This window comes from Fusarium verticillioides, chromosome 8, assembly GCF_000149555.1.
Source record: "Fusarium verticillioides 7600 chromosome 8, whole genome shotgun sequence".
NCBI classification, from domain to species: Eukaryota; Fungi; Ascomycota; class Sordariomycetes; order Hypocreales; family Nectriaceae; genus Fusarium; species Fusarium verticillioides.
The window spans coordinates 1,214,851-1,227,261 of NC_031682.1; the positions used below are offsets into that span (position 1 = coordinate 1,214,851).

Genomic DNA, 12,411 nt, shown 5'->3' on the forward strand with positions numbered 1-12,411 from the left:
GACGGACGAGTTTGGAAAAGATGTAATATATGCATGATATTATTTTCTGTGTTATTTAACAGGACCTGTCACGAACTCCCCATCGTTGCTATTTCCTGCTTTTTGCTGTGACCATTAGACGCCTGCGTATCCAACCATTACATGCATCTTATGCGATTCCAAAAAGATATGAAGAAAAATAAATCATGATGCTCAATCGTAAATTTCATACCAAATTCCTATCCAACACCCTCCTGCACCCCGTACAGGCTCACATCACCCTCACCTTCGAAGCCTCCTTCTCTTTAACTCCTGTCCAACGGTTGGGTTTTGCTCAGAATCTTGGACTGGCTGATTTTCATGCATCTCCACCTTGTCATCCTCTTCAGCCTCAGTAACGGACTCGATGCCATTGTTACCCAAGAGATAGTCTCCGTAATACTTCATCGCATTGAATATCTCTTCTCCTGTTGGAACAATGTGTTCTTTGGGAAGCAGAAAGCCGTAGCTGCCGGTATCTCGAAGCTTGAGCTGGTAGCTGTAGTGAGCTCGCATTTCGTGATAGAACCAGTCGACGGCCGATCCACCGCCAGATTCGATGCGAGACCAGTAACGACCACCGCTGAATTCGCGAGCTGAGACTGCACCCTCACATGCTGATGCAACAGTGTACGACTCGCCATTTGATAGACGGATAGACTTCGCAATACCTGCGGCAAGCTCTTCCAAATTCTCCAAATTTGGAGGGTCGACGGAGCAAGTGTAAGAGTAAGGATACAGAATTTGCTGAGAGTACGAATGCAAATCAATCAAGCCGACAAATCGAACATTGTTGTTCCAGGTTTGGTTCCGCGCCCAATCGGCAATGTGCACCGCTTCAACGGCCTGAAAAGGCTTCTCTCCCCCATAACTCTCAGAGCATGGGTCCCGTTGAACCTGTGAGCCATCCCACTCGTACCCGTAAGCTCGGTCCAGGTCTAGTCCACGGCAAAACTGAAGGTTAGTCTGTTGTCGTGTTTTGCGCCAGAGCCGATCGATATGCCAGGTATACTCGAAACCATCAGGGTTCGCAATTGGCAGGAAGACCAAGTCGAACTCGTCTAATAGCTTTGTGATCATCCGTTCTTTGCCGTAGCTAGTGATGAAGGACCACGCCAGATAGTTGACAGTGCTCGTTGAGATCCATTCGCGAGCATGAGAGCCGCCCATGATCATGATTGTTTTGCGCCTCGGCGCATCCGGTGCTGTGTTCGGAATCCCCACTCGCAGGGCAGGAATATCGCGGCCTTCGTACGACTTGCCGATGTTAATGTACTTGACGTAGGATGGAAACATAGCCTCAAGGAGACGCATCCATCTCACCACGACCGGCAGAGACTGGTAATCCTGGAAAAAGAGGTTATCTCCTGGCGAAGAAGCGACTTTCAGGACCGGAGGCGCGGGCTTAGGATCGTAATAAGCTGGGTTTCCTCCAATAGGCAGTGATTTATAGACCGCGGCGGCCAAATCTGGAATCAAAATCGAGTGCGATGCGTGTAGTGTCTTGGGAAGCAAGCTTAGCAGAGGTCGAACCTCGTCAGCGTGTAGGCGGATGTCGACATAATCATCGGTAAAAGCCCAGACATCAAGAAATAGTCGAGCGGCGGCATCGGCAAGTGCTCCCTCTTCGTGCGAGGTAGTGACGTTGAAGCGGAGGACCAACTGATTGAGGTATTGCGCGCGTAGTTGATTGATGATGGGCCGCGGGGTGTTTTTACTCGGATGACGTCCGAAGACGGTCTCGATAGCTTTGTCGCGAAGTTTGGAAAGAAAAGGGAAGAGCCGTTTGCTTGCGTCATTATCATTACTGTCGGTATTCTGTAAATCTGGAACGGCACGATGTGTATCGATGCCAGCGGCGTGGGCGCTGGAGGCCTGCAGAAAGCAACAGACTCGCTGCCAGTAAGGGCAACGTCATCTTGAGTCTTGTAAGAGAACGCGCAGTCGACTCGATCAATTGATCCTGTTTGCTTGAAGTGGCTGGGATTGAATGCGGAGGACTATCAGCCCTCAGCTGTGTATTTGATGATTTTGTATGATGGAAACAGCGACAATTATTAAAGATATAAGTGACGATGTTTGAAGATTACACTACACTGCCTCTAGTTACGGAGTAGCCTGGATGATAACGCCCGCAGCCTGACGCTTGTCGCTGGTTTCTGTGGGGCTGATGTGGAAGTCATTATTGGTCCATCCATTCGGACAGGGAGGGAGGTCTTCTTTTTTTCACAACCTAGGTAGGCGTTGGAAGCATCAGAATTGAAGCAAATAGAACATTACCATATTTTAAGGTGGTAGTTGGATTTAACAAGCTTGCTATGATAGCATGTAACAGCATTACTAAATGCTTAATTCGTAGTGCGAAGTGACACAGAAATGGACACTGGGATCTAAGTTATCACCAATAACTGGTAGTTACACAGTTATAAACACTATCAAGGGCGATCTGAAAAAGGACCAAGAATAATGGAAGTAATTTTGCAGCCCGCTGACAGTTGGTTATTAGACCAAAGGTCGCCGCCTATTTATAGGTTGTCTATCATGTTGATAGAAAGAGATGGCTTATATTTAGAACACTGAGCTATCTAACAGGTAGTAGTTAGATATCAAACTTTTCTTGATAGATGCCAACAACATTCAATATGCTCGGAACTGGTTCGAAGTAATAGAGCTACACATTTCATTTTAGATTCAGGAGACAGACATAAGTTTACCCTATCCATACCTAACTTTAATATACTTAGCTACAGTGCCCAGACTGCCAGGTTGGTGTAAATGGACGGACTTTACATAGTACACGCGAGGGGTCTATCTGCACTTATCTGTCGCTTGAGCTTGTAACGATTCCGAAAAAATCAAGCCTCCCATGCTGTCATTTTCCATGTGGCATGGCCTTAGATATATTATGGACAGGGAGATGTTGAAACATGAATACTTGTTCTTAGGACTCGCTGGTATATATAGATAAAAAAGATATATATGAAGTTCTCTATGGTTCATTCTTCAGAAACTGTTAAATCAATTTGTCTGCTCACTTACTCTGAGGCTGTCAGAGCAAGTTCGGAATCTCAGTCCCAAATTCAAATAATTACAATAAATAAAATCAGTATTTGTTACCGTACTCTCGTATATTGATGCCAGAGCCTCTATCCAAGTGACCACAAGTGCTGATGACGCTGTATAATACTGTTACCTACTTAGGCTTACGTTGCGCGTGTCGCCACGTTACAGATATACTGTATACAGTAGCCACCTGAGATGGGATCAAAGATATCGAAGAAGAAATTATTGTAAGCTGTAATTTCAGCCCATTCTTTGGACAATGTTTCTCTATCATCACCTCACCTCCTTACACCAGCCACACTAATAACCCAGTGGGCTAGCTTAGGTCCTTTGTACCTGAAGGGCCTTTTACAGCGGGTCGTCCAGGAACCTAGAGCCCCTTACTCCCAGCCACATGCCTTCAGGTTAGGTACCTACTGTAGCGGTGGGGCCGGACACTGTGCATTGGTAGCGTGACATGCGCTGGGGATGGGCTGGGTTAATTGAGGCTGCCACGACCAGCAGCCCCTGGCTTGGTGGGAAAGCTCCTGCGGAAAGCGAATGCTCAATGGAAGTGATCGAAAACGGATCAACCTCCAACTAACTACTAACCTAAGTAACTACGCTGCATCGACAGCGCTCACAACCTGACCCTTTCACGCGACATCCACTCTTGCTGAATTCTTATCATCGATCTAGGCACCTCGAGTTGTCTCAATGAACACCACCGCGACTGCGTACCAGCATTTCGCTTGGTAGGTCGTGAGACGCCTGCCGCCCTCAACTGGCTCTCTATCGACGTCGTCTGGTCTTGACAACGCCTGGGCTGGCTGCGTATCATGATCAGTCGCCGTTATGGCTTTTCGTCGCCGCCGAGGCAACTTGTCTGATGACACTGAAAAACGCCGACATACCCTCTTCGAACCCAGCGCATCCGGCGATCTTCCTCCTCCAGTTCCTTCTCAGCCCGACCACAACGATGACGAGGGACAAGGACCCGGAGAGTCTTCCCACCCACAGCAACCTCGCGAGTTAGCTCGCGAGTCAACAACTAGCCGTCCTGAAGGTCTCCCCGAGAGTCAAACTGAAAGTCGCCCCGGAAGTCGCCCTGGAAGTCGCCCAGACACCCCTCCTATACAAGAAGAAAACAGCAAACATCATCGCTTCTCCGTCTTGCGTTTCCGAAACGCGAGTGATTCTCAACTGTCTCTACGAGCCAAGCAACAATCCGAGAAGCCGCCGCCTGTTCCGCGACGTAACACACCCCTATCTACCGTACTGCGCAGCTGGGACATGCTTAGCTAACCTATGTTCAACTTAGCACCCGAAATCATTACCACCGCTCCAACAAACGACTTCAATGGACCGAAAAAGAAACCTTCACGCATAGGCCTGACTGCCAGGTTCCGTCGCTCGACGGATTTGCCCCGTGAGGACGTCAACACCAACAATGGAACGGGACGCCAGAAGACACTTCGGAAATCCTTCACTGATGACAGACGACGCCCCACGCTCGCTACACTGGAGGAACCTGAATCTCCGCGACCATCGACAACAGCTACAACAAGTAGTCCTAATGGTACAATCTTAACACCTCCAAACCGCCCTTCCGAGTCATCCAGGTCTGATGCTAGCTCCAACGATCGCTTGTCTCACCAGAGTTCGTCCTATCAGAGTCCGGAGACGACACCCAAGAAATCAGGCCCGTTCTTTCGATTGCGACGGCATAAGAAAGCACCAGAGCCTCTCTTTCCATTTGCGCATCTTCAGCAGCAAGGAAAAGCACCCCCAGGCATCTCCTCGGCTTCGTCCCTTGGGATTTCCACCACGCCACGTCCAGCTTCCGCTCAGAGCGGCCGAACAGCTGGCGGAAATACTAACAGAGGCGATTCCGATCTAAGGTCAGGCCAATCACCTGCGACCACTCTGGTGGCACCTGGGGGGGTTCAGTCGGGGCATTCTTCGCCCACGAGGGGAGATCTGTTGCGAGGAAGGTCCTCTACTATGAGTTCGATGGGCCGTGACTCCAATGACGATCATCTTCTACCGCCGACGACACGAACGTCGTCCTCTACTGGTCGTAAAAGCTTTGGTGATTTGTTTGGCCTCAGTCGTTTGCGGCAGAATTCGGAACTCAGTCGTCAGGGCACGATGACTCCTACAACCCCCGGGTCCATTGGATCTAAAAACAACTCGCTCCAGCTTGCCAGGGACTCCTTTGTTCTCCCAGAACGCAACGAAGACGAGTCACCAGCCAAATATCTTGCGCGGGTCGAAGAAGTTGCCAGCCGAGGCATCATTGCTGCGACTCTTTCAAAAAGCGCTGACCCATTCATGGCTTCGGTCCTTCGGAGTTACATGCGTAGTTTTAGCTTCTTTGGTGATCCTATGGATATGGCTATTCGAAAACTGCTCATGGAAGCTGAGCTACCTAAGGAAACACAGCAGATCGACCGTTGCTTACAAGCGTTTGCCAACCGCTACCATGAGTGTAACCCAGGCATTTACTCATCGCCTGATCAGGCGTACTTCATTGCTTTCTCCCTACTCATTCTACATACCGACGTCTTCAACAAGAATAACAAGCACAAAATGCAAAAAGCTGATTACCTGAAGAACACAAACGGAGAGGGCATATTTGACGACATTCTGGAATGTTTTTATGACAACATAACTTATACCCCTTTCATTCACGTTGAGGATGATTTAGACCCTACAAGCGACCGCTATGCTTCACATAAATCTCGACGAAAACCTCTGATCTCTTCTACAGTAAACGACCCCGCAAAAAGAGCTGTCAAGGAGCCTATCGATCCCTATACCCTGATCTTGGACGGAAGCCTTGATGCTCTGAGACCAAACTTGAAGGATGCCATGGAGCTGGAGGATCACTACAATTACCTCGGCTCTGCGACTAGTCTGAACTTGAAGGACTTACAGAAAACGTTTTTTAGAACAGGTGTACTGCAGATCGTGTCTGCCCGGTCTCGACCTGACGCTTTCATGACGGAACAGACAGCTAGCAACCCGGCCGAAGCACATCCCGGTATCGTCGACATCAAGGTCACCAAGGTTGGATTACTTTGGCGGAAAGATGCGAAGAAACGCAAGGCAAGGTCTCCGTGGCAGGAATGGGGCGCCATTCTTACTGGGGCGCAGCTCTACTTCTTCCGCAATACAGGCTGGGTGAAGTCTTTAATGCATCAGTATGAGAACCACATCAAGGCGGGACATGACGGAACACCGTTGATCTTCACACCCCCGCTTCAAGAGTTCAAACCAGATGGTCTCATGTCAACTTATGCTGCCGTGGCCCTCCATGATACGGCGTATAAGAAGCACAAGAACGCTTTCGTCTATGTGCGGCAGGGTGGTCTAGAAGAAGTGCTATTGGCAGATAATGAAGAAGAAATGAACGACTGGCTCGCCAAACTCAATTATGCTGCCGCCTTCCGGACTACGGGCGTTAAGATGCGTGGTGTCATCGGAGGCAACTATGACGGACAGAGTCGTCGTGGTTTACGTCGACTGGATAGCGCTGATGCTGCCACCCTCATCCAGACACCAACCGGACCAGTGTCTATCGCGAGGAGTCGAATAGACCATAAAATGGCCGAAGATATCTCGGCTGCTCGAAGAGACGTGATGAAGCAGAAGATTGCTGAAGCTGATGAGCATGTGCAGGAGATTCAGAAACAGCTGGAACACCAGCTCAGGAACGCACGCCACCTGCTAATCCTTGCGCCCATCCAGCCAAGAACGAGGGAACAGCTTTTATCTGCTGCTGCGCGGATATCTGCTCAGCTCAAGTGGACGCGCCAAGATATATGGAAACACAAATGCCACCGTGATATCTTGATACAGGATCTCGAAGAAGAACACCCATCCTCGACCTTTACTCCTACCAAGCAACAGTCAAACCGACTTTCACAGAGAACAGGGTCGCCTACGCCACGGGGCAACGTGGGTCGTAGAGGATCGCGGTCAACGCATCATTCTGGAACCGAGGCCGGCCCAAGAACACCCACCGAGCCGCAGATCGCCCACGTCCCTAACACAGCCCAAGTCACAGAGGATGTCGATTCACCTCTGGATCAGGTTTTCACAACACCTCCTCAGAGTGCGACTAAACGCCGGCATAGTTCACGCGATCTCTCCTTTGTTCGACCAGAAGCTGCTAGCACGAGACACGGGTCAGTATCTAGTATCGCCCAGTCTCCCATAGCATCCCTCCCTTCCACACCGCTAGCTAAACCCCCTTCGGCCCAAGATGAAAGCAACAAGCCACCGTTGCGCAAGGAGGACGACGGAAACCATGATCCTGACGCCGATGAACGAGACTTCCTGGAGCAGGCCGGCCTACTTGAGCAACGACCCAGCCGTGACCCTACAGACAAAGCCACTGTTTCCACAGGTGCTGATGTACCTGGGGAGTCTGGGACACCTACAGACAAGGGTGACAGGAGTAAAATTCGCCGCAGTCTCCAACGCACTCTTCGAGAGGGCGCTGGACATCTCTCGCACCACCGCGGCAGCCGCAAGGGCAAGGAGGTCGCTGGGCCAGGGGAAGAATCGACCCAAGAGCACCAACTTTCCAGAGGCACAGGGAGCTTCGTGGTGCATGGCAAGAAGGCATCAGTCATTAACTTTGGTGATGGCCTGCAGAACATGACCCATGATGAGAAAATCCGTGCTCGAAAGTCCTCCCAGCAGCAAGATCCTCCACTGTCGCCAATGCCTAGTGGACCAGAGGATGAAGACTTCTACTCTGCCGTTGGTGTGCCGGTGGAGTCGAGTGAGCGTAGAGAATCCATTGCAAGCGCAAGCACTGCAACCGCACGAAGCTTCCGCGAACTGCATAGGAAGTATTCGACCGCCCAAGCAGCTAGAAGCACATCAGCTGGCGGTAGGTTAACAATACCGTCGGACACGGAGAGCGAAGTTGCAGTCAGCTTCTCAGATGGGCGCCGCAGTCCCCTGCCTCCAATGGAGACAGAGACGGACGAGGAGTCAGACGGTACTGGTGTAAGGAGAGGCCGAAGCACCAAGAAGGACGATCTTGAAAGTCAAGACTCGGATTCTGAGTCGCTTCAGGATATAGAGCAGCTTCCGAGCCGGCCCGTGCAGCCCGTTAACGCCTGACACTGGGAAGTTATGGAGGGCTCTCGTGTGGAGTATAGTCCGCGCGTATAACGTTTATTTATATAGAATTGGGGCTTGCTGGGACGGGCGTTGTGACTACCTTCATTTTATACTTGTGTTATTGAGTGGCCACAGAAAAAGCAGACTTGAGATGTCGAGCTTGGTGGACTCATGTCAAGGGGTCGATGACGAGAACACATGTTTCTAGATATTCTATAGTGGCCGAGGCCTTTTGTTCATTTGTACTCGCTTGCACCAGGGCTTGGGCAGAGCATTAAAAGTCAGCGTTAGAAATCGATTTTTGATTTTTCAGTCGAATCGAAATTGGGCGAATGTGCATATAACTATGATGGATATCATTCATTCTTGTGATTTTGATGAGAGTCAGGAGGAACTGCACCCATAGAACCAGGACGTATACGTGGATGGAAAAATTAAATCAAGGGTCAAGAATATCATACCGAAACGGAGTATTGTTGGACTAAGATATGTGATATGCAGTATCTGTAAACTGCTGCACTATTTCCTACCCTTCTTCTTCTTCTTGGAAGGCGGAGGCGCCTTCTCAACCTTGACACCTCCTCCGCCTACGAGCTCCAGAGTCTCCTCTTCCTTCACGATTCCTCCCTGTGTTGAATCGACAGCCTTCTTCTTGCCCTTCTTGCCCTTGGGACGGTACGAGCTTCTGTCACGCAAAGGCAGCCAGCGCTCAGGGTCGGGTCTGGTGCCTTCGACGTAGTTCTTGGGAAGGCGTATCTTTCTGCGTCGCTTGCTTGTCTTTTCAGATGGTCCCGAAGGAGCCGAGCGCTTCAAAGTTGAGGAGCCTGTCTTACTGGCTGCGGTCGCAACGCCAGCGCTGAGGAGAGCTGTTACGTCGATGCCCTCGATAAGAGAATCCACGGGAGGGAGGTTCTGGAGGTGCTTTTCTACACGAGAGGGGCTTGAGGGAGCGAAGGATGCGACAAGGCCAGCCGCAGCAATGTCCGAGCCCTTCCGCTCATCGATTAGTTTCTGGAACGAAGTACCCGCGAGTTGCAAATCCTGGGCGTTGGATGACTTCATCAGTTCGATGCCAGCCTCTTCGAGGAGTGAGATTGCTGAGCTAGCCGGGCGGGACTGCCAGTATGTAGCAGCCTTAACAAGTTCAGCCTTTGCCGAGGATTCCCGTCCCTGTGCCCTCAAAAGGGTCACAGTAAGTGCAATAAGACCAGGGCTGAACCGAGCATTTTGAGAATCATCAGTCTCGTTTCTTTCGAGACGCTGTAGGAAAGACTCAAGAATAGACAGAGCTGAGCCAACTTTTCCTTCATGGAGCTGTATTTGCACAATGGTTAACACAAGACCGACATCATGTGGTCTCTTCTGGGACAGTCCTTGGAGATTCTTCAGAAGATGCTTCCCAGATGTCCCTTGTGCGCTCGCAGCAGCGTTGAGAACAGAGAGGATGCTAGTTTCGGCAGCTGTCGTGGGATGTTTTGCTTCGGTGAGAAGGGCATCGGTGCGGCGCTTGACTCCGGCACCCTTGAGGATTTGCAAATCCACGGTTAGTCGGTTGCGTCGCAAGATATCAGACTGGTGCTGGAAGAGCTTGGCATTTCTTGCCTTGGCCGTCAGGGCCGAGAATCTTCGCTCGAGAAGATAGGGGTTCTCGTCCTTTGGCTCTAAAGTGACCAGGTTGTTGCCAATTATTAGTGCCAGGTCGGAATCTTCTTCTCTGTCCATCATAGTCAGTTCAACCCTCGGCATAATTGCAGTAAAACCTACCTTGCGTTTGATAGAGAGTTATAGAGATCGAGAGCCTCCCTGAGCTTGCCCAACTTAGCAAAGACGTAGGCCTGCTGTGCAAGAATCGGCCGCATTTCCGCCTGCTTGTCCTCATCTGTCAAGTCATCGGAGGCATCACACAATCGACTTGCACGCTGCAATAGATCGGCTGCAGTCTCAAGGGAGCCGTTGGCAATATGCGCACATGCAGCGTTATAACACAGTTCAAATCCATCAGAGTCTTGGACAGAAATCTTGTCAGTGACCGAGTATCCCAGCCAACTAGACTGGGCAAAAGCGGCCCGAAGATTGATGCTGATATCGTTCTCCTCATCTGCGGGATCGGTGTCGAGTAGACGGCTGTATATGTTGCAAGCCTCATCGAAGCGCTCGGCACGGTAAGCAACTTGTGCGGCAACATGCTGTAGACTCCTCTTCTTCTCTAGACCGAAAGCCTGGAGGACAGAAGTGGCCTCGTTAAGCTTTCCCGTCTTGTAGAGAGCATAGGCATGTTCAAGGGCAATTCGTGCGTGGAGGGCGGGAGAGCCATCAGCAATGGCGCGCAAAGCATCGTCGAATCGATCGAGCTTCAGCAACGCGATGATACGGGTGTGCTGGCTATCGACATCGTTCTTGTTAGCCTTGAGGGCGGCGTTGGCAATCTTGAGGGCCTCGTCGTGGTCTTCGACGGAGGATTGGCGCAATAAGGCGCTGAGGGCGGCAGCAGGGTCTTGAGGCATGATGGCGACGCTATCAAGACGAAGGCATATCCGTGGGGGGTCACGTCGATAGCAACACCGTTAGATGGAGTGGGAATGGGACGAGCCCAGAGAGTGACTTGGCTGTGTCTTGTTCGCTTTCGAAGCTCTTTTGCTCGTTGTCGTCAAGTTGAATGAGATGACCTGTCGTTCGTCCGTCCGTCCAACCCAGTCCAGTCCAGTCCACTCGTGATGCTGGCGGGGCAGTTTTGGGCAGCGGGGCACAGTAGAATAATTCCAAGTTCTTTCTGTGGCTTTGCAGCCTCAACAGTGTCCTGCACAGTGTAGAAAGCTTACCCATACTCTACCTGGGTATTTGACCACTCTCACCTCCTGTCATCAATACAAAGAAAGACCTTTATTACCTTAGGTATGTAAGGTAAACGAGACAATATCATGCAACATTCTTGAATGCATTCATTACTGCTTTTGATTCTTCCTCCATCTGATCCTATTACCTAGGAGGGCTTTACGGTTCCCTCAAGAGGGACCCAGTCGAGGGTATTCTTTCATTGGTGTGCGCAATGGGATCAAGATCTCAAGCTGTGGGGGGGTAACAGCCACTACACCGTAAGAGTAGATCACCAAGAGACAGCAATATTCATATATAGCATCGGGTATCATATACATCAAGTCCACACCAGAAGTAGCTTTCGCCAGTCATCGGCGCCTGAAAGGATTCCACCATTTCTTACGCACTGGTGCCTCTTGGGCATGATAGGCATACAATGGATAAGCGACCCTGTTCTCATATTCCTCCAAAGGCATCTGCTTCGACAAGCGTCGCCTGATCTCTCCCAACTTGGTTGAATCCGTAGCAACGGTCACAACGGAGACTCTGTTATGAGGTCCCTTTATTTCCGGCGAGTGCCGGTCTCTGGGGCCATGTCGATGATGCCGCTGACCGGAGGACGTCTGTCTCCGTCCCCGGCTATGGCTATGGCTCGTGGGCTTCTTGCTTCTGGTCTTGTCACGCTTAGACCGCTCTTCTGTTGACCGTCTCTTAGACTTGGTTCCGGCTTTCTGGCTATGACGGCGGGATCTCTGTCGTCCTCTGCTTACGATGCTACCCAGTGAACTGGAACTTGATGTTGATCCTACTCTGGTTGACAAGTCATTCATAGCGCGAACGGCGTCTAGACTTGAGCCTGTGGATAGAGCTAGAAGAGACTCGCTGTTGATCGGCTGTCCTTTCGGGTCATGAAATGAGCGGACCACGTCGGCCAGGGTGATTGTGAGTTTCCTCACAATGCGTCTAAGAGCTGATCGTGCAGGAGCTGGGACAGGCTTCAGAACAACAACTCATGCATTTTTATACAAACGAAACCAATGCAGATAGAAGTGACTTACCATCGCCTTTTTCAAACCGAGAACCATCTTGCGAAAGTCGCGAAGCATATTCTCGACGCACCCGAGCTCTGTCGGATCGAAGTGAGATGCTCAGTGTTGAGCGCGTGTGACTCAATGGCCCCGGATCCTCATCTTTAGGGAAGCCGTTCAGAAGAGACAGGCACTTGGTGTAAGTGCTCAACAGGGAGTTGACAGCAGTTCCGAAATTACCCATAGTTGTTGAGTAGCAGCTCGAGGTGCGTCGTGTCGCTGGTCAAAGCCACGGCTTGCAACATACAGGCCCGAGATCACTCAATCAGTAGTTACCGTATATGTACATTGGTAGTAGTTCGCAGGT

At 50.6% G+C, this 12,411-nt stretch overlaps 4 protein-coding genes across 4 annotated transcripts; 1 reads left to right on the forward strand and 3 right to left on the reverse strand.

The window, feature by feature from the left end:
- Positions 1–10: 10 nt before the first annotated feature.
- Positions 11–2,110, reverse strand: FVEG_07357 (hypothetical protein). Its single transcript, XM_018895983.1, has one exon. It carries the CDS (start codon positions 1,330–1,332, stop codon positions 262–264), a length of 1,071 nt encoding a protein of 356 aa, XP_018753350.1. The 5' UTR covers positions 1,333–2,110; the 3' UTR covers positions 11–261.
- A 1,495-nt stretch (positions 2,111–3,605) lies between these two features.
- On the forward strand, positions 3,606–8,666 carry FVEG_07355 (hypothetical protein). Its single transcript, XM_018895981.1, has 2 exons — positions 3,606–4,315; positions 4,382–8,666. Exons 1-2 carry the CDS (start codon positions 3,916–3,918, stop codon positions 8,200–8,202), a joined length of 4,221 nt encoding a protein of 1,406 aa, XP_018753349.1. The 5' UTR covers positions 3,606–3,915; the 3' UTR covers positions 8,203–8,666.
- Positions 8,667–8,721: 55 nt separating this feature from the next.
- FVEG_07354 (signal recognition particle subunit SRP72) lies at positions 8,722–10,706 on the reverse strand (the record flags this gene model as incomplete). Its single annotated transcript, XM_018895980.1, has 2 exons — positions 8,722–9,916; positions 9,967–10,706. 2 exons carry the CDS (start codon positions 10,704–10,706, stop codon positions 8,722–8,724), a joined length of 1,935 nt encoding a protein of 644 aa, XP_018753348.1.
- Positions 10,707–11,578: 872 nt separating this feature from the next.
- FVEG_07353 (hypothetical protein) lies at positions 11,579–12,288 on the reverse strand (the record flags this gene model as incomplete). Its single annotated transcript, XM_018895979.1, has 3 exons — positions 11,579–11,713; positions 11,787–12,001; positions 12,075–12,288. The coding sequence occupies 3 exons, from the start codon at positions 12,286–12,288 to the stop codon at positions 11,579–11,581; spliced, it is 564 nt and encodes a 187-aa protein (XP_018753347.1).
- Between the last annotated feature and the right edge of the window lie 123 nt (positions 12,289–12,411).

Bases quoted from the DNA above. Each gene is read 5' to 3' on its own strand.
- FVEG_07357 (XM_018895983.1), bottom strand. From the start codon at position 1,332: ATGCGTCTCCTTGAGGCTATGTTTCCATCCTACGTCAAGTACATTAAC.
- FVEG_07355 (XM_018895981.1), top strand. From the start codon at position 3,916: ATGGCTTTTCGTCGCCGCCGAGGCAACTTGTCTGATGACACTGAAAAA. The intron at 4,316-4,381 runs GTAACACACCCC...TGTTCAACTTAG, and splicing joins GCCGCCGCCTGTTCCGCGAC to CACCCGAAATCATTACCACC.